This window comes from Balaenoptera borealis (assembly GCF_965194805.1).
Source record: "Balaenoptera borealis genome assembly, chromosome: 9".
Taxonomy (NCBI): Eukaryota; Metazoa; Chordata; class Mammalia; order Artiodactyla; family Balaenopteridae; genus Balaenoptera; species Balaenoptera borealis.
The window spans coordinates 25690968-25710681 of NC_138873.1; the positions used below are offsets into that span (position 1 = coordinate 25690968).

Sequence of the window (19714 nt, forward strand, 5' to 3'; positions counted from 1 at the left end):
TACTCTAGGAGGTGGATCAAAAAAGATCTTGCTGTGATTTATGTCAAAGAGTGTTCTTCCTATGTTTTCCTCTGAGAGGTTTAGATTGTCCAGTCTTATATTTAGGTCTCTAATCCATTTTGAGTTTATTTTTGTGTATGGTGTTAGGGAGTATTCTTATTTCATTCTTTTACATGCAGCTGTCCAGTTTTCCCAGCACCACTTATTGAAGAGACTGTCTTTTCTCCATTGTATATCTTTGCCTCCTTTGTCATAGATTAGTTGACCATAGGTGTGTGGGTTAATCTCTGGGCTTTCTATCTTGTTCCATTGATCTATGTTTCTGTTTTTGTGCCAGTACCATATTGTCTTGATTACTGTAGCTTTGTAGTATAGTCTGAAGTCAGGGAGTCTGATTCCTCCAGCTCCATTTTTTTGCCTCAAGACTGCTTTGGCTATTCGGGGTCTTTTGTGTCTCCATACAAATTTTAAGATGATTTGTTCTAGCTCTGTAAAAAATGCCATTGGTAATTTGATAGGGATTGCATTGAATCTGTAGATTGCTTTGGGTAGTATAGTCATTTTCACAATGTTGATTCTTCCAATCCAAGAACATGGTATATCTCTCCATCTGTTGGTATCATCTTTAATTTCTTTCATCAGTGTCTTATAGTTTTCTGCATACAGGTCTTTTGTCTCCCTAGGTAGGTTTATTCCTAGGTATTTTATTCTTTTTGTTGCAATGGTAAATGGGAGTGTTTCCAAAATTTCTCTTTCAGATTTTTCATCATTAGTGTATAGGAATGCAAGAGATTTCTGTGCATTAATTTTGTATCCTGCAACTTTACCATATTCATTAATTAGCTCTAGCAGTTTTCTGGTGGCAGTTTTAGGATTCTCTATGTATAGTATCATGTCATCCACAAACAGTGACAGTTTTACTTCTTCTTTTCCAATTTGTATTCCTTTTATTTCTTTTTCTTCTCTGATTGCTGTGGCTAGGACTTCCAGAACTATGTTGAATAATAGTGGTGAGAGTGGACATCCTTGTCTCGTTCCTGATCTTAGAGGAAATGCTTTCAGTTTTTCACCATTGAGGACAATGTTGGCTGTGGGTTTGTCATATATGGCCTTTATTATGTTGAGGTAGGTTCCCTCTATGCCCACTTTCTGGAGAGTTTTTATCAGAAATGGGTGTTGAATTTTGTCAAAAGCTTTTTCTGCATCTATTGAGATGATCATATGGTTTTTATTCTTCAATTTGTTAATATGGTGTATCACATTGATTGATTTGCGTATATTGAAGAATCCTTGCATCCCTGGGATAAATCCCACTTGATCGTGGTGTATGATCCTTTTAATGTGTTGTTGGATTCTGTTTGCTAGTATTTTGTTGAGGATTTTTGCATCTATATTCATCAGTGATATTGGTCTGTAATTTTCTTTTTTTGTAGTGTCTTTGTCTGGTTTTGGTATCAGGGTGATGGTGGCCTCATAGAATGAGTTTGGGAGTGTTCCTTCCTCTGCAATTTTTTGGAAGAGTTTGAGAAGGATGGGTGTTAGCTCTTCTCTAAATGTTTGATAGAATTCACCTGTGAAGCCATCTGGTCCTGGACTTTTGTTTGTTGGAAGATTTTTAATCACAGTTTCAATTTCATTACTTGTGATTGGTCTGTTCATATTTTCTGTTTCTTCCTGATTCAGTCTTGGAAGGTTATACCTTTCTAAGAATTTGTCCATTTCTTCCAGGTTGTCCATTTTATTGGCATAAAGTTGCTTGTAGTAGTCTCTTAGGATGCTTTGTATTTCTGCGGTGTCTGTTGTAACTTCTCCTTTTTCATTTCTGATTTTATTGATTTGAGTCCTCTCCCTCTTTTTCTTGATGAGTCTGGCTAATGGCTTATCAATTTTGTTTATCTTCTCAAAGAACCAACTTTTAGTTTTATTGATCTTTGCTATTGTTTTCTTTGTTTCTATTTCATTTATTTCTGCTCTGATCTTTATGATTTCTTTCCTTCTGCTAACTTTGGGTTTTGTTTGTTCTTCTTTCTCTAGTTTCTTTAGGTGTAAGGTTAGATTGTTTACTTGAGCTTTTTCTTGTTTCTTTAGGTAGGCTTGTATAGCTATAAACTTCCCTCTTAGAACTGCTTTTGCTGCATCCCATAGGTTTTGGGTCGTCGTGTTTTCATTGTCATTTGTCTCTAGGTATTTTTTTATTTCCTGTTTGATTTCTTCAGTGATCTCTTGGTTATTTAGTAACGTATTGTTTAGCCTCCATGTGTTTGTCTTTTTTACGTTTTTTTCCCTGTAATTCATTTCTAATCTCATAGCATTGTGGTCAGAAAAGATGCTTGATATGATTTCAATTTTCTTAAATTTACTGAGGCTTGATTTGTGACCCAAGAGGTGATCTATCCTGGAGAATGTTCCGTGCGCACTTGAGAAGAACGTGTAATCTGCTGTTTTTGGATGGAATGTCCTATATATATCAATTAAATCTAACTGGTCTATTGTGTCATTTAAAGCTTCTGTTTCCTTATTTATTTTCATTTTGGATGATCTGTCCATTGGTGTAAGTGAAGTGTTAAAGTCCCCCACTATTATTGTGTTACTGTCGATTTCCTCTTTTATAGCTGTTAGCAGTTGCCTTATGTATTGAGGTGCTCCTATGTTGGGTGCATATATATTTATAATTGTTATATCTTCTTCTTGGATTGATCCCTGGATCATTATGTAGTGTCCTTCCTTGTCTCTTGTAACATTCTTTATTTTAAAGTCTATTTTATCTGATATGAGTATAGCTACTCCAGCTTTCTTTTGATTTCCATTTGCATGGAATATGTTTTTCCATCCCCTCACTTTCAGTCTGTGTGTGTCCCTAGGTCTAAAGTGGGTCTCTTGTAGACAGCATATATATGGGTCTTGTTGTTGTATCCATTCAGCCAGTCTATGGCTTTTGGTTGGGGCATTTAATCCATTCACGTTTAAGGTAATTATCGATATGTATGTTCCTATGACCATTTTCTTAATTGTTTTGGGTTTGTTTTTGTAGGTCCTTTTCTTCTCTTGTGTTTCCCACTTAGAGAAGTTCCTTTAGCATTTGTTGTAGAGCTGGTTTGGTGGTGCTGAATTCTCTTAGCTTTTGTTTGTCTGTAAAGCTTTTGATTTCTCCATCAAATCTAAATGAGATCCTTGCCGGGTAGAGTAATCTTGGTTCTAGGTTCTTCCCTTTCATCACTTTAAGTATATCATGCCACTCCCTTCTGGCTTGCAGAGTTTCTGCTGAGAAATCAGTTGTTAACCTTATGGGAGTTCCCTTGTATGTTATTTGTCGTTTTTCCCTTGCTGCTTTCAATAATTTTTCTTTGTCTTTAATTTTTGCCACTTTGATTACTATGTGTCTCGGCGTGTTTCTCCTTGGGTTTATTCTGTATGGGACTCTCTGCGCTTCCTGGACTTGGGTGGCTATTCCCTTTCCTATGTTAGGGAAGTTTTCGACTATAATCTCTTCAAATATTTTCTCTGGTCCTTTCTCTCTCTCTTCTCCTTCCGGGACCCCTATAATGCGAATGTTGTTGCGTTTAATGTTGTCCCAGAGGTCTCTTAGGCTGTCTTCATTTCTTTTCATTCTTTTTTCTTTAGTCTGTTCCGCAGCAGTGAATTCCACCATTCTGTCTTCCAGGTCACTTATCCGTTCTTCTGCCTCAGTTATTCTGCTATTGATTCCTTCTAGTGTAGTTTTCATTTCAGTTATTGTATTGGTCATCTCTGTTTGTTTGTTCTTTAATTCTTCTAGGTCTTTGTTAATCATTTCTTGAATCTTCTCAATCTTTGCCTCCATTCTTATTCCGAGGTCCTGGATCATCTTCACTATCATTATTCTGAATTCTTTTTCTGGAAGGTTGCCTATCTCCACTTCATTTAGTTGTTTTTCTGGGGTTTTTTCTTGTTCCTTCATCTGGTACATAGCCCTCTGCCTTTTCATCTTCTCTATCTTTCTGTAACTGTGGTTTTTCTAATCACAGTTTTAATTTCAGTACTTGTGATTGGTCTTTTCATATTTTCTATTTCCTCCTGGTTCAGTCTTGGGAGATTGTACCTTTATAAGAATTTGTCCATTTCTTCCAGGTTGTCCATTTTATTGGCATATAGTTGCTTATAATAGTCTCTTATGGTCCTTTGTATTTCTGTGGTATCCGTTGTAAGTTCTCCTTTTTCATTTCTAATTTTATTGACTTGAGCTCTCTTCCCTCTTTTTCTTGATGAGTCTGGCTAAAGGTTTATCACATTTTTTTATCTTCTCAAAGAATCAGCTTTTAGTTTCATTGATCTTTTTATTGTTTTCTTTGTCTGTATCTCATTTATTCCTGCTCTGATGTTTATGATGTCTTTCCTTCTACTAACCTTGGGGTTTTTTTGTTCTTGTTTCTCTAGTTGCTTTAGGTGTAAGGTTAGGTTGTTTATTTGAGATTGTTCTTGTTTCCTGAGGTAAGATTGTATTGCTATAAACTTCCCTGTTAGAACTTGTTTTGCTGTGTCCCATAGGTTTTAGATTATCATGCTTTCATTTTCATTCATCTCTAGGTCTTTTTTGATTTCCTCTTTGATTTCTTCAGTGATCCATTCGTTGTTTAGTAGCATATTGTTTAGCCTCTATGTGTTTGTGTTTTTTACAGTTTTTTTCTTGTAGTTGATTTCTAATCTCATAGCATTGTGGTCGGAAAAGATGCTTGATATGATTTCAATTTTCTTAAATTTACCAAGGCTCACTTTGTGGCCCAGCATGTGATCAATCCTGGAGAATGTTCCATGTGCACTTGAAAAGAATGGGTATTCTGCTGCTTTTGGATGGCATGCTCTATAAATATCAGTTAAATCCTTGTGGTTTAATGTGTCATTTAAAGCCTGTGTTCCCTTATTTATTTTCTGTCTGGATGATCTGTCCATTGATGTAAGTGGGATGTTAAAGTCCCCCCCTATTATTATGTTACTGTTGATTTCTCTTTTATGGCTGTTAGGAGCACCTCAATATATAAGGCAGATATTATGTTGGGTGCATATATATTTGCCATTGTTATATCTTCTTCTTGGATTGATCCCTTGATCATTATGTAGTGTCCTTCTTTGTTTCTTGTAACAATCTTTAAAGTCTATTTTGTCTGATATGAGTATTGCTACTCCAGCTTTCTTTTGATTTCCATTTGCATGGAATATCTTTTTCCATCCCCTCACTTTCAGTCTGTATGTGTCCCTAGGTCTGAAGTGGGTCTCTTGTAGACAGCATATATACAGGTGTTGTTTTTGTATCCATTCAGCCAGTCTGTGTCTTTTGGTTGGAGCATTTAATCCATTTACATTTAAAGAAATTATCGATATATATATTCTTATTGCCATTTTAATTGTTTTGAATTTGTTTTTGTAGGTGCTTTTTATTCCCTTCCTCCTTTGTTCTCTTCTCTTGTGATTTGATGACTAACTTTAGTGTTGTGTTTGGATTACTTTTTCTTTTTTGTGTATCTATTGTAGATTTTTGGTTTGCAGTTACCATGAGGTTTTTGATATAGAAGTCTATATAAAAGCAAGATTGTTTTAAGTTGCCGTTCTTTTAATTTCAAATGCATTTCCAGTATCCTGCATTTGTGATCTCCTCACAACTGCTGGTTTTCATATCATATTTGTGTGCAGATTATTTCCTATTTTTACTGTATGTTTGCCTTTACCAGTGAACGTTTCCATTCATAATTTTCTTGTTTCTAGTTGTGGCTTTTTCTTTTCTGCTTAGAGAAGTTCCTTTAGCATTTGTTGCAAGGCTGGTCTGGTGGTGCTGAATTCTCTTAGCTTTTGCTTGTCTGTAAAGTTTTTGATTTCTCTGCCAAATCTGAATGACAGCCTTGCTGGGTAGAATATTCTTGGTTGTAGGTTATTCCCTTCCATCACTTTAAATATATAATCCCACTCCTTCTGGCCTGCAGAGTTTCTGCTGAGAAATCAGCTGACAACCTTATGGGAATTCCCTTGTAGGTTGTTTCTTTTCCCTTGTTGCTTTTAATATTTTTTCGTTATCTTTAATTTTTGTCAGTTTGATTACTATGTGTCTCAGTGTGTTCCTCCTTGGGTTTATCCTGCCTGGGACTCTGCACTTTCTGGACTTGGGTGACTGTTTCTTTTCCCATGTTAGGGAAGTTTTTAGCTTATCTCTTCAAATATTTTCCTAGGTCCTTTCTCTTCTCCTTCTGGGGCCCCTATAATGTGAATGTTGGTGCATTTAATGTTGACCCAGAAGTCCCTTAGGCTGTCCTCCTTTCTTTTCATTCTTTTTTCTTTATTTTGTTCCACAGCAGTGATTTCCATCATTCTGTATTCCAGCTCACTTACCTGTTCTTCTGCCTCAGTTATTCTACTATTGATTCCTTCTAGTGTATTTTTCATTTCAGTTATTATATTGTTTGTTTGTTCTTTAGTTCTTCTAGGTCTTTGTTTCTTGTATCTACTCGATCTGTGCCTCTATTCTTTTTTCAAGATCTTGGATCATCTTTACTATCATTACTCTGAATTCTTTTTTAGACAGATTGACTAGCTCCACTTCACTTAGTTGTTCTTCTGGGGTTTTATCTTGTTCTTTCATCTGGGACATATTCCTCTGCCGTATCATTTTGTCTGACTTTCTGTGATTGCAGTTTCCATTCCACAGGCTGCAGGGTTGTAGTCCTTCTTGCTTCTGCAGTCTGCCCCCTGGTGGATGAGGCTGTCTAAGAGACCTGTGCAGGCTTCCTGGTGGGAGGGACTGGTACCTGTCCACTGGTGGGTGGAGCTGGATCTTTTCCCTCTGGTGGGCAGGGCCATGTCAGGGGGTGTGTTTATCAGGCAGCTATTTATTCAGGAAGACTTTAAGCAGCCTGCCTGCTGATGGGTGGGGCTGTGTTCCTTCCCTGTTGGTTGTTTGGCCTGAGGCATCCCAGCACTGGAGCCTACAGGCTGTTGGGTGGGGCCAGGTTTTGGTGAGAAAATGGCAGCCTCCAAGAGTGCTCACGCCAATGAATATTCACCAGAACTGCCGCCACCAGTGTCCTTGTCCCTGCAGTGAGCCACAGCCATCCCCCCCCCCCCCACAACCTCTGCAGGAGACCCTCCGATACTAGCAGGTAAGTCTGGCCAGTCTCTTATGAGGTCTCTGCTTTTTTCCCTGGGTACTGTGCATGAGACCCTGTGTGCGCCCTCCAAGAGTGGAGTTTCTGTCTCCCCCAGTCCTGTGGAATTCCTGTGATCAAACCCTGCTGGCCTTCAAAGCCAGATTCTCTGGGGGCTCCTCCTCCTGTTGCCAGACCCCCAGGCTGGGGAGCCTGATGTGGGCCTCAGACCTTTTACTTCTATGGGAGAACTTCTGTGGTATAATTGTTTTTCAGTTTGTGGGCTGCCCACCCAGTGTGTATGGGATTTGATTTTATCACGATTGTGGCCCTCCTACTGTCTCACTGTGGCTTCTTCTTTGTCTTTGGATGTAGGGTGTCTTTTTTGGTAGGTTCCAGCATTTGTTTGTCAGTGGTTGTTCAGCAGTTAGTTGTGATTTTGGTTTTTCCATAAGAAGGGGTGAGCTCATGTCCTTCTACTCCACCATCTTCAAACCCAAAGCTTTTAGAATCTTATTGAAGTTGGTTTATAGGCACCAAACCAGTTTTCCAGGATTAAAAATGTTAATGCTTTAGGTACATATGTATAAAAGCTTTAGTGCTTCCAGTGTGTGAGATGGAGAAGGTCTAAACACTGAAAAGTTTTTTAACTTTAGAGGTATTATGGGGCTAACATTTTCAAAGAAAGAAATTAAAGAAATTGATAATTTAATTTGCAGCCTTCTAAAACAAACCTAGGAGAGAAAACAGCATTCACTCAGCACAGGCTAATTCCTTTCTGCATCCTTTTCTGCCAGCACAGACATGGGACTTGTTTGTGGGCCTTGGATGCGCATTTGGGAGAGGTGGGAGAGGGTGAATGCTCCCTAGACATCTGGCCAGATCTCCTGGTTGAGAAGCAGGTGCAACCCACCAGTCATGACAACTTCCTAATCAGGGCACAGCCCCGATAAGGCAACATTAGAAGTGAATGCTCACATTTTGGTGATTCGGCCCCTTTTGTTTGGCTGGATTCCTGTACTAAGAAAACATTCTCAATTCCAATTTCAACAATTTTAATCCACCAATGTGGTTTTGGGTTTATGGTTTCCCATTCTTTTCACTGCTCTTAGAATTTCATGAAAATAGCTTATGCCATGATGTTGCAAACTAATTCCCATAACTGGATAATGACAAAATTACAACTCATTCATACTACTGATTGATTTCAGAAGTCCAACTGTTACATTAATACTTTAAAAAAATTTTTTTATCGGAGTATAGTTGATTTACAATGTCATGTTAGTTTCAGGTGTGCAGCAAAGTGCATCAGTTACTATATCTCATACATATTACATATATACTTATATCTCCTTTTAAGATTCTTTTCCCATATAGGTCATTACAGAGTATTGAGTTCCCTGTGCTATACAGTAGGTTCTTAATAGTTAGTTATCTATTTTATATATAGTATAGTGTGTATATGTCAATCCCAATCTCCCAATTTCTCTCTCCCCCTCCCTTTCCCCCCTGGTAACCATTAGTTTGTTTTCTACATCTGTGACTCTATTTCTGTTTTGTAAATAAGTTCATTTGTACCATTTTTTAAGATCATGAATTTAAAAATTACTTTTATAACTAGCAGGAAAAATATTTTAACTAGCAAAAAAGAACAAAAATCCTCCCATACATTTTTTTAAAGGTTGACCTTGACCTTTGTGTAGTGGTATCTCAAAGAAAACATCGTACTTTCAGCAAAAATGGAATAGGTACAAAGGTACAAACAGTAACCCCTTCTAACATATCACTTAAGCAACTTTTTTGTGGTAAATTATATATAACCTGATGTTACCATTTTAACCATTTTTAAAAGTTCAATTCAGTAGCATTAAGTACATGCACAATGTTGTGTAACCATCACCACTATCTATTTCTAGAACTTTTTCATCAGCACAAACAGAAACTCTGAACCCATTAAATGGTAACTCCCCAACCCCTCCCAATTCCCCCACCATAGAAGTAACTTTTGATAAGTTACTTGAGGTATTAGGAGACCTAACTATGCACTCTTTTGAAGAAGCAGGCTGTGAAAGCCACCCATTTGGTCTAGCGCTTCACGTCCACAACTACAGGACCCTAACGAAGAAGGGAACTCCTGTCACTTATCACTGGGCTGGCCTCCCCACTATACCATAAACCTTCAAGGGACAGGGCAGTGCTTTACTCATCTTCTTGTCCCAGGGCAAATGTATGCTGAGAGAAGCATTCAAAACAAACCAAAATAACAAAAACCAGATTAGTTCTGAGTGCAGGTGCCTGGAAGAAATGGTCTCCTTGAGCAGTGCCTCTGACACTTCAACCCCATCCTGCTGGCAGCCTGGACTCCTAAAGTAGGAAGCACAACCAGGGGGTGACTTCTGAAGGTTTAAGCAGCCTAGCCCAGGAGGATTTTTTCTATTACCTCCCCTGAGAAATGGAAAGCCTTTTACCAGCAAACACCTAAAGAGAGGGCCAATCAAAGCATCTTGTCAACCAAGGTTATTCCCTTTGATGTTTTAAGATATAAAATTGCTAACTGAGCATGTAAAAAAGGACAGAAAATCCCCTTTAGGTTCAAGCCAAATAATGCAGCAATAAGAAAACATAGGGAAAGAAGCAGCAATACTGAGGAGATCAAACTTTCAGAAATATATTGAAAAAGTGAAATAACTGCTTATAGATCTGCAACTCTTCACCATAATCTGACAGGAGACGAGAAAGATCTGGAGCAAACAAAAATCAACAGATAATTTGATGTACCCTTTTCAATTTGTTGTACCCTTTTCTCAGCACACCCTTTAAGATGGGGACCTTGAAGTGGAGAAACTTACACCTTCCCTTCCTGCTTCCAATGCAAAGTGCATAGGCAAGCAAGCCTCCAGACGGGATGATTGAGTTAATTGCTTAACAACTGGCTGACTTAAAACATGCTAATGTCGGTATCAGAGGTAAACAGATTCATAGTTTAAAGTACATCGTAAAGCTCTAATTAAGATTATGTGGCTTGCTTGGGCTGTCAATGTCAAAGTGACCTAAAAACAAACCCAGTCCATTCTCTAGTAAGTCTGTGTCTTTATTCCTGTCTTGCCCCTAGGTTCTTCATGACCTTTTTTTTTTTTTTTCTTAGATTCCATATATATGTGTTAGCATACTGTATTTGTTTTTCTCTTTCTGACTTACTTCACTCTGTATGACAGACTCTAGGTCCATCCACCTCACTACAAATAACTCAATTTCGTTTCTTTTTATGGCTGAGTAATATTCCATTGTATATATGTGCCACATCTTCTTTATCCATTCATCTGTTGATGGACACTTAGGTTGCTTCCATGTCCTGGCTACTGTAAATAGAGCTGCAATGAACATTTTGGTACATGACTCTTTTTGAATGATGGTTTTCTCAAGGTATATGCACAGTAGTGGGATTGCTGGGTCGTATGGTAGTTCTATTTTTAGTTTTTTAAGGAAACTCCATACTGTTCTCCATAGTGGCTGTACCAATTTACATTCCCACCAATAATGCAAGAGGGTTCCCTTTTCTCCACACCCTCTCCAGCATTTATTGTTTGTAGATTTTTTGATGATGGCCATTCTGACTGGTGTGAGGTGATACCTCATTGTAGTTTTGATTTGCATTTCTCTAATGATTAATGATGTTGAGCATTCTTTCATGTGTTTGTTGGCAATCTGTATATCTTCTTTGGAGAAATGCCTATTTAGGTCTTCTGCCCATTTTTGGATTGGGTTGTTTGTTTTTTTGATATTGAGCTGCTTGTAAATTTTGGAGATTAATCCTTTGTCAGTTGCTTCATTTGCAAATATTTTCTCCCATTCTGAGGGTTGCCTTTTGGTCTTGTTTATGGTTTCCTTTGCTGTGCAAAAGCTTTTAAGTTTCATTAGGATATGGGGAGGGAGAAGGGTAAGCTGTGACAAAGTGAGAGAGTGGCATGGACATATATACACTACCAAACGTAAAATAGCTAGTGGGAAGCAGCCACATAGCACAGGGAGATCAGCTCGGTGCTTTGTGACCACCTAGAGGGGTGGGATAGGGAGGGTGGGAGGGAGGGAGACGCAAGAGGGAAGAGACATGGGGACGTATGTATATGTATAGCTGATTCACTTTGTTATAAAGCTGAAACTAACACACCACTGTAAAGCAATTATACTCCAATAAAGATGTTAAAACAAACAAACAAACAAACAAACCCAGATTTCTCTTTACTTAAATGTTGCAATCTGGTTTTAGTTCCAGTCTTTTTAATGCGGACCTCTGAGGACGCACCTGACCAGCAGATGCACAAACTTTTCTTATGTCTAACTCATCTTCTCCTACCTTCTGTGCTAAGAATTGCCCCTGAGAATGAGTCAAATCCAACAATGCAAAATACTTAAAGAATTTTAGAGGATGTTTTAAGGCATAGTGGCTTCTACTAAAGAATTTGTGCTTTTCCTGTTTTACTGAATTTCATTGAGGGGGTAATTGTCTATTAAAAGTACTAAGTAAACTGAGGAACCATGGTGATAAATTTTTAAATCTTAATCTTTTAAAACCGTTAAACCAGTAACATAGGAATATTATTAGGTCATCCTATTTTTCCTGTGTTTTATTTATAATGTGAATTCAGCTTATTATTCCTTTCCCCCCTTTTCTCCTTTTACTTCAAAAATTGTTTTAGTAGGAATAATTGGCTGAAGGGACTAGAAATATATAAAAAAAGGGAAAACAGGTAAGAACTGAAATTTGAAAGTAGATCAACGCTTAAAGCTGTGGAAAGGAGTGCACAATCATTTGTATGCAGAATAGATAACAATGCCCAACACTTTTGAGTGATCGGCAGTGGGGGGAAGCAGGGCACAGAATTGGGAGGAATACATGGGATATTGGTAAAGTTCTACTTCTGAAGTGCAGTGGCAGGTTCATAGTTATTTCACTTTTTATTCATGCTTGATAACCTTTGAACCTTCCACATAGTCTTCTGTATGTACCACACACACTTGACTAAAAAAAATTAGTACCTGGAAATTTCACCCAAATGGGTATATTAATCAAACTGCTATGCTACCTGGTAACTTTTGGAAAAATCACACTCTCTCCCTAAAATGGAAATGGTAAAGGACACAGGCATTGTGCTCAGCTAGACCTGGTTTTGATTCCATCTCCTCTGATTCGCAGTCTCCCTGAATGTTTCCTCATGCACCAGTGGAAGTGGATTACCTACTCCCTGTACTTCATCTATTGCACTCAAATACTTATCATCATTACTATTAGTGTGTCAGAAGTTTTAAAATGGGAACTTTCAGTCACTGGCTTCATCTTCAACTCTAGGAACAATGTTTTTTTGGTAGGATGATAGTACTCAAAAAGAGCAAGTTTCCTGTGGCATGCACTGAGCTTTCTGTATCCTAACAGCTGTACTGCTCATGAGAAGTTAATGATGTATTTCTCACTGAAACAATATGAATCACGCCTCATATTATTTTTTTAAAAAGGATTATGATATGTATGATGCTATAGATACAGTGAGTTGTGTCCCCCCCCAAATTCATACATGGAAGTCCTAATCCATAGTATCACAGAATGTATACTTGGAAAAAGGGTCTTTCTTTAAAGAAATAATTGGGTTAAGGAGGGCATTAGGATGGGCCTTAATCCAGTATGACTGGTGTCCTCCTAAGAGAAAGAAATTTGCACAAAGACATATACAGAGGAAAGACCATGCAAAGACACAGGGAACAGACATTCATCTAGAAGCCAAGGAGGGAGGCCTCAGAAGAAACCAACATGGCTGACACCCTGATCTTGGACTTCTAGGCTCCGGAACTGTGAGAAATTAAATTCCTGTTGTTTAAGCCACCCAGTCTGTGTACTTTGTTATGGCAGTCCTAGCAAACGAACACATGTGAAATGTGGGAAATTTGGTTAAAATGCTAACAACTTTTTGCTAAGTGACTCCACAACTGTTTTCAGTATTCTTGGCTGAAGCTTGAGTTACAATGAGCAAGAGCTGGGAATAAATGAACTTTCCTATTTATAAGCGCTTGGCTGCTTACCTTTTCTTGATGTGTCCGTTTGGCTTCTCATCAGGAGGCAGTTCAATAATGAGCTGACAGGACTGAGCATGATCAAAGTTGTTTGGAGTCTTTGGGGAGCTCTGGGTGTCCAACATAAACACCTGCATGTGTATACAAAGTTACAGGTCAGAGCGCCACCGTCCTCGACCTGCCTCCGCCAGGGATCAGCTGGATGGCCTTCGGCAAGTGGCTCACTCTTTCTACTCATTTTTTCACCTTTAAAATGAGGTTGGTAATGATTTCCTACTGGTATGTTTGTTGAGAGAATTAAATGAATTAATATGTGTGTATTGACATATGCAAAGCATTAGAACAGAAGAGTAAATACTCAATAAAAGTTAGCTGCTGGCACGAATAGTAATGACACTACTGCTTCTGCCACGTGACAAGTCATTACACTCCAAATAGCAAGGACTGACATTTAATGTTAAGAGTAAATAAAAAGGGGCTATGTTTGTAAGAGGTCTCCTCTGCTTTAGACGTCTGTTTGGTACATATTCTAAACCATGCAGGAACAGGAAACTAATTGGGACTTCTCCTGTCAGGGCTGCTGCTGTGGCCATACTGCTCTATTAACAGACAATGGGAGAGGTGACTTCGAAAACAGTAGCCACTTCTCGGATTCCGATCCAAATGATTTCATTTGACATTATTTAATATACCTTCACTACTTCCCTTTGGAAACCTGAGTATTCTTAAGGAATTTTTTCTTTCCAAATCTTGTTAAATTATCAGATAATTGAATACTGGGTTATCTGAAGAGGAAATATGGGAGAAGGTTTGGGACTGAAGAAGAAAGTAATATGAAGAAATGAAAGATTCACTGTTTTCTGCTGTTCTTCTCCATTAACTATTTCAGAACAGGATTCCATTTTCATATTCTTGCTGTGGGTGGGAAGACTGCTGGATGCACATGGAAAAATGCCTCATCTAGTCAGCTGTGAAGGCTTGCTACTTAGAGAAGCCACCCCTTCAGAGGAGGACCGCCCTCTTGCCTTCTCTGTTATGGTTCCTGGCCAGAACCCGTGTCCTGGGATGTTAGGAATGTGCTCAGCAGATGTGAGTAGTTGAAGGTGGGAGGTTCTTGTCCCACTCTCTGAGGAGAGCTGGGGAAAGCGCTTCAGAAGCCAGACCTGGCAGGAAACTTCTCAACTAATACGGTGAACGTGACTGAGTTCTTTTTGTTGATAGGGCATCCTGGGTTATCAGTGTGCTAAGGGGAAATTCTATTAAGAATTTAAATAGATTTTGTAGAGAAAGGGAGCCTTTGAAGATAAACCCCAACTCACTTCATTTTCCTGTGCATATTTATGACTGTGCATATACATTTATAAAAATTGTTTACTATTTTAAACACACACACATGTATATGCAAACATCTTCTGCATATGAAACACAATTCAACTATGTCTGTCTGTTGCTGTTAAATGAGAGTGTTTAGCCAGCTAATCAGTGGTGGTTGGGAATTTAGTCCATTTTTGTTTTTCCCCTATTATGAATAGCACTGTTATGAATATATGTGAATTAAGGGACAGTGCTGATAAAAGCCCCATGCAGGGTTTCTTAGAGACAGATTGACAGGTCACTTAAGTGTCTGAGGACATAGCTGTAGCTCAAGCTAAAGCTGTAAGGACTTCTGTAATTTAGTGATTCACTGACTCAACAAATATTTAATAAGTGCCTTCTATGTGCCCTGCTCTAGGACTACCAATATACAGAATATGTTCTCTGCTCCTGACTCATCAACTTACAACCAACTTTTGTGACTTCTGCCATGTGTCAGAAGAAAAAGTCATTGGTACATGGTGATTCCTGCACAGATAACTAATCTGTAAAATTAAGATGTACTTAACATTCAACTCAAATTTATTACACAACTTGTAAATGTTAAGCTCTTTGCTGTGTATGGGAGATATAGGAAAAAAAATAAGTTTACCATTTTTAGGCACTCATAGTCTAGCATTAACAATAGTATTTCAGTAACTATTTATAACATAAGTAAGTAGTGCAAGTCAAGCTATGTATGGAGTGCAGTGGCTGGGTGGAAAAGGACCCTATTTGATCAGGGTACTGGAGGATGCAACAAGCTAGAAATGGTGAGAGGACCATAACGCTGTTGACTAGGTTCAAGTGATTTCTGGAAAAGAACAGCACTGGCCAGAGCTCAGAGCCAGGACGTCTATGTCCCTAAAGGAATGAAAGGCAGTGTGGTGATGCACGGCCTTCAGAAATGACCCCTAGCAATATCTCAAACTTCCAGAGCCCCTGGGATCAAAAACCCCACCCTTACCTGCTGAGCCATGGCTCGGATGCGCCAGTACTCGGCCTCAGCACTGGGGGAGGAGGAGGGGGCCGCCACCCTCACCTGGCAGCCTTCCCCGCTGAAGCTCTCGGTGCCGCTGTGGAAGCAGCCCAGCAGATCCTGGGGAGAAACACAGCAGTCGTTCGCTGGGTGCAGCTGAGTTCATGGCTCCAGGCCCTGTCTTTGATCTGACGTTGTCACTGTGTCTGGGACAAAGTGCTGATCCAGCTACCTTGTTCCCACCAAGTGACACCGCCTGCTACAAGGAGGGAGGCGGAATCCAGGCGACCCAACTTGAGGAGCACCAGGGAACTGAGGAAGGCTGGAGGTGCCCTGGTCTCTCCTCCGAGTGACTTACCTTCACCGGCTTGAGCGTGGCCGAGAAGGCGTCCTGCAGGGCACAGCAAGCCAGCCTCCACATCTCCTCCGTGAACACGGGGCCCGCTGTCACGAGGACGTACCTGCCAGGAGAAAAAAGGAAAGAAGTCTTGAATTCGTATATTTTATTGTCACAAAAGGTAGGTAGGTTCTTCCGGACGCGTGCCTAGATTTAGTCTATAGTTCCCTTACAAGTCTTGCTGTCTTTTGTCACAAAATGTCCTAACCCACTTAATGTAAAAAAAATATCAATGGATTCCCACTACAAATAGGCCGATGTTTAAACTTAGGCTTGCATGTATATATTCTATACTAATTTTTCCCATTCCAGCCCAATTTGCCACTACTCCTCTACACATAACAAGATAAAACCCTCTTGTCACTTGTAACTCTTATCTCCATGTATGTGTTCATGCTGTTCTCCTGCTTACAAAGTCGCCACCTATCGGAAGCTAACCCACCTTGGGAGATCTGACCAAGTATCGTTACTACAGAAGGTCTTGCTGACTGCTCTACTCCCCAGGCGTCTCGTCCTTTCGTGGCATTTATAGTTCCTCCTGCCTATTATCACTTTTCCCATGACTCTCTTTGTTCTGTCCTTTAGAACAGGTTGTACGCTCCGTGCGGGTCGGGACCTTGGTCACATCACTTTCTGGGCAGCAGAGCACCCTGTATAATGACTTACACAGTAAATATTTGCTGACTGGATGAAATGAAGAGTTAGTAGCACAGTCATTTTTATTTATAAGAAGTAGATTGCTACCATCAAAGAATTTAATTCCCCTGGATTTCATCATAAAAACTCCAGTTTTGTGGAGAGCCAGGGAACCTTTATGTCACCTGATACAGGAGCAGCCCACTCGGGAGATGGTTTCTGTGGGCTTGGCCACACACGCCACCAGCAACTCAAAGAGGTCCTTCAGCATGGTGTTGATCATGCTCTCATACCTGATGTCTGCAGGAAAATCAAAGCAAGATGGCACTCAGTGGTATCGCAAAGGAACGGGCTGGGTGGCATCTATACTACAGCAAAAGAGGCAAGGCTAAATGATACAAAAAATATACAAGTATCTGGGAAATAGAACAGTGAGAAAAATGGCCATAACAATAACAACAAAAATAAAACACTCATTACAACAAAAATTATCTTGGTTTTACCTAATTTTAGCTTGTCTCATCCATTTCTAGATATATCAAGATGAAATGCATGTGGCTCACCTTAATGTGTTGATGTACACTTTTCAAAGTATATAATTCATCTGCTTAAGCAAAATAGAACATACACTATTATATAGCCTGAATACTAGCTAGTAAAAAAATTTAATTCTTAAAAGGAAAGATAAAACAAACATTCCTTATGGCTGATCGTTGAATTAGATTGAATTAAATGCTCTTAGTAAACAAAAAACCTTCTCATACCAACTATCACTTCTTGAACCTTTTCAGTTTGGCTTCAGTCTGCATGCTGTCCCCAGACTAAAGAAAATAAGATCTCCCAAAATCACATTCTGTTTGCCCAGTTCAAGGAATACGCCAGTATTCTTTTCCACAAAGTTCTTGTGATGCCACAGAACCAATTCTCAGTGGAATCCTCAAGGGTCCTGAGCTGTGCAAAGCCAGGACCTGGGCAGAAACTCCACCACTAGGGATGCAGTTAGCGCCTGCACATGGAAATACCCATTTTTCTTCTTTCTCGATCGGTGTGGTTTTTGCAGGACAAATTGTCCTTACTAAGCTTAGTGGAGACCCCCATTTCTTAACTTTGCTTTTTGACTCTTCCTTGGGGTCAGGTTCTCATGAGTTTCTCTAACCTCGCCAACAAGGGAGCCTCTGACCTCACCTCTTCCTTTAAACTTCTGTACGTCTTTCCCTTTTCTTTATAACCTTTAGGGCTAGCAGCAAGATTCCTCCTGCTCCCAAATTTCCAGATCTTTCCATGGCAAGAATCTATTTCACAAATGCTGCTCCACTGGTACCACAGCTGACATACAGCTCCCTCTCTGTCTGCTGACTTCAGCATACTATCCACCCCACACTTCCAAATCTTTTTCAAAGTGCCACAGATATTAAGACCCCTCTCTTCCCCCCTAATCTGTTAAGTAACCTCTTGACCATAATTTGAGCCTTTTCTAAAATCCTGCCTCTTCCATTTAGCCTCCCCAGATGCAGCAGGACAATAGGATACACTCTCTCCCTTACCCCCAGCCTAGAGGGGTATTTCTTCTTTTTTTATTTATTATATACTTGAACTTGCCTCCCCTCTTCTAATGCACAGATATCCTAGACCTCATTAGGTGTTTTATTTTTAGTCACACATGTATTTTAAGCATTCTGTTTGATAATTTTGTAGAGGACACAGGGGTACCAATTTTCTTCTTGACAACCTACTATTAGAAGGCTGGCACTAACCATGTAATTCTATTTTAATAATTCCCAGGACAAAAATCATGCACTGGTATTTACTAAGCACTTCTAGACAACGATGCTGTCTACTAAACAACTACTCAGCATGAGCTGCTCTGGCACCTTAGATACCTGAGTGGATGAAGCTCTGAATGTGCTCCACCACCAGCTCACAGGACAGACCGATGGCATGCTTGAAGTTAGCAGACGCCACGTCCCAGTAAGAATGGTCGTTATGGCTACGGCGAAGCCAAAGGGACATCACGGGAAGGAGAAGGTGAACAACTGCATAGATGCCAAACCCTGGTCCTGAAAAAGAAAGGTCAGCATCAGAATTGTGATCTTAGCACCTCCCCTGCAACAAAAGGGCAGCGCCGAGTGACGGCAGAGAGCTTCCCATCTCTTTCACGGGAGCTCCCCATTCTGAGAAGGAACAAAGAAAAAGAATTTACCACTGATTGGGAAATATATGGTCTTTGGTGACATTTTTCTTTTTAAATTCTGCATGATTTTAATTACGTAAGTAATACATAAATATACTCATTAAAAATTCAAACAATACTGATAAAGCTAAAGTATCACTTGATCACTTCCTTAGTCCCCATAAACATACAAATACATATACACATATAAGAAAAAGTTCACCCTTTGAACTGTAAGTATATTTATTTATATGAAACTAAGAGTACATATATTTATATGAAACAAAGAGAAATATATATATGTATTTTATTACTTTTATATAAATGGGATAAGGTAAACCTTGGTCTGCATGTTGATTTTTTGCCCATAACAGTTACAAGTTAGAGATCATTCTGTGTCAGCAAATTTAGATATTCCTCATTTTTATTACCACATACTATTCCAAACTATTCAAACTGTATATGCATTAGTTTGTACTTATCCATGTACTTATCCATTCCCTTACTGATGGAAATTTAAGATGTTTCTATATTTTGCTTTATGAACAACGCTGTAATAAAAATATTTGTGGAAATGTTGATGGATTTTTAAAATACTGATTACAAAAGCAAGGTATCCCTTTCATAATAAACACAGAAAACACATGAGAATATGAAGAAGAAGAAAATAATATTTTGATGTATTTCCTTCTAGTACTTTTTGAATGTATTATGTTTGGGTGTATGTGTATATTTATAAATGCTTCTCAAAAAGTTGAGATTGTACTCCACGCTATATATATTTTAACATAATGCCCTATAAACAATTATTGATGTCATTAAATATTATTCACAGATATTCATTTTAATGCCTGTAGACATTTACATGCTTTTACCATAACTTATTTAACCCATTTAGGGTGTTCATAATTATTTTGGTATTCAAGATGCTTCATCAAACATCATTATACATAGAATGCTATCTTCATTACTGTTAATTTCCTTTGATTTCTAGGAGTAGAATTATTGGG

The 19714-nt window shown here is 39.0% G+C and overlaps 1 protein-coding gene and 1 long non-coding RNA gene across 6 annotated transcripts in view; one reads left to right on the forward strand and one right to left on the reverse strand.

Moving 5' to 3' along the window:
• The window catches only part of LOC309635029, a 207757-nt gene that overhangs the window by 47050 nt on the left and 140993 nt on the right, over nt 1–19714 (forward strand). The gene's annotated exons all lie outside the window — the stretch shown is intronic.
• Nucleotides 1–19714, reverse strand: part of ARFGEF3 (ARFGEF family member 3) — a 202022-nt gene that overhangs the window by 11011 nt on the left and 171297 nt on the right. For all 5 annotated transcript variants that reach the window (XM_082405594.1, XM_082405593.1, XM_082405597.1 and 2 more), the window contains 5 exons: nt 18415–18591; nt 16720–16834; nt 15860–15962; nt 15490–15621; nt 13179–13300 (listed from right to left, as the gene is read on the reverse strand). In XM_082405594.1, coding sequence (XP_082261720.1) covers nt 13179–13300; nt 15490–15621; nt 15860–15962; nt 16720–16834; nt 18415–18591 — 649 coding nt within the window. The remainder of the gene's footprint in view (nt 1–13178; nt 13301–15489; nt 15622–15859; nt 15963–16719; nt 16835–18414; nt 18592–19714) is intronic.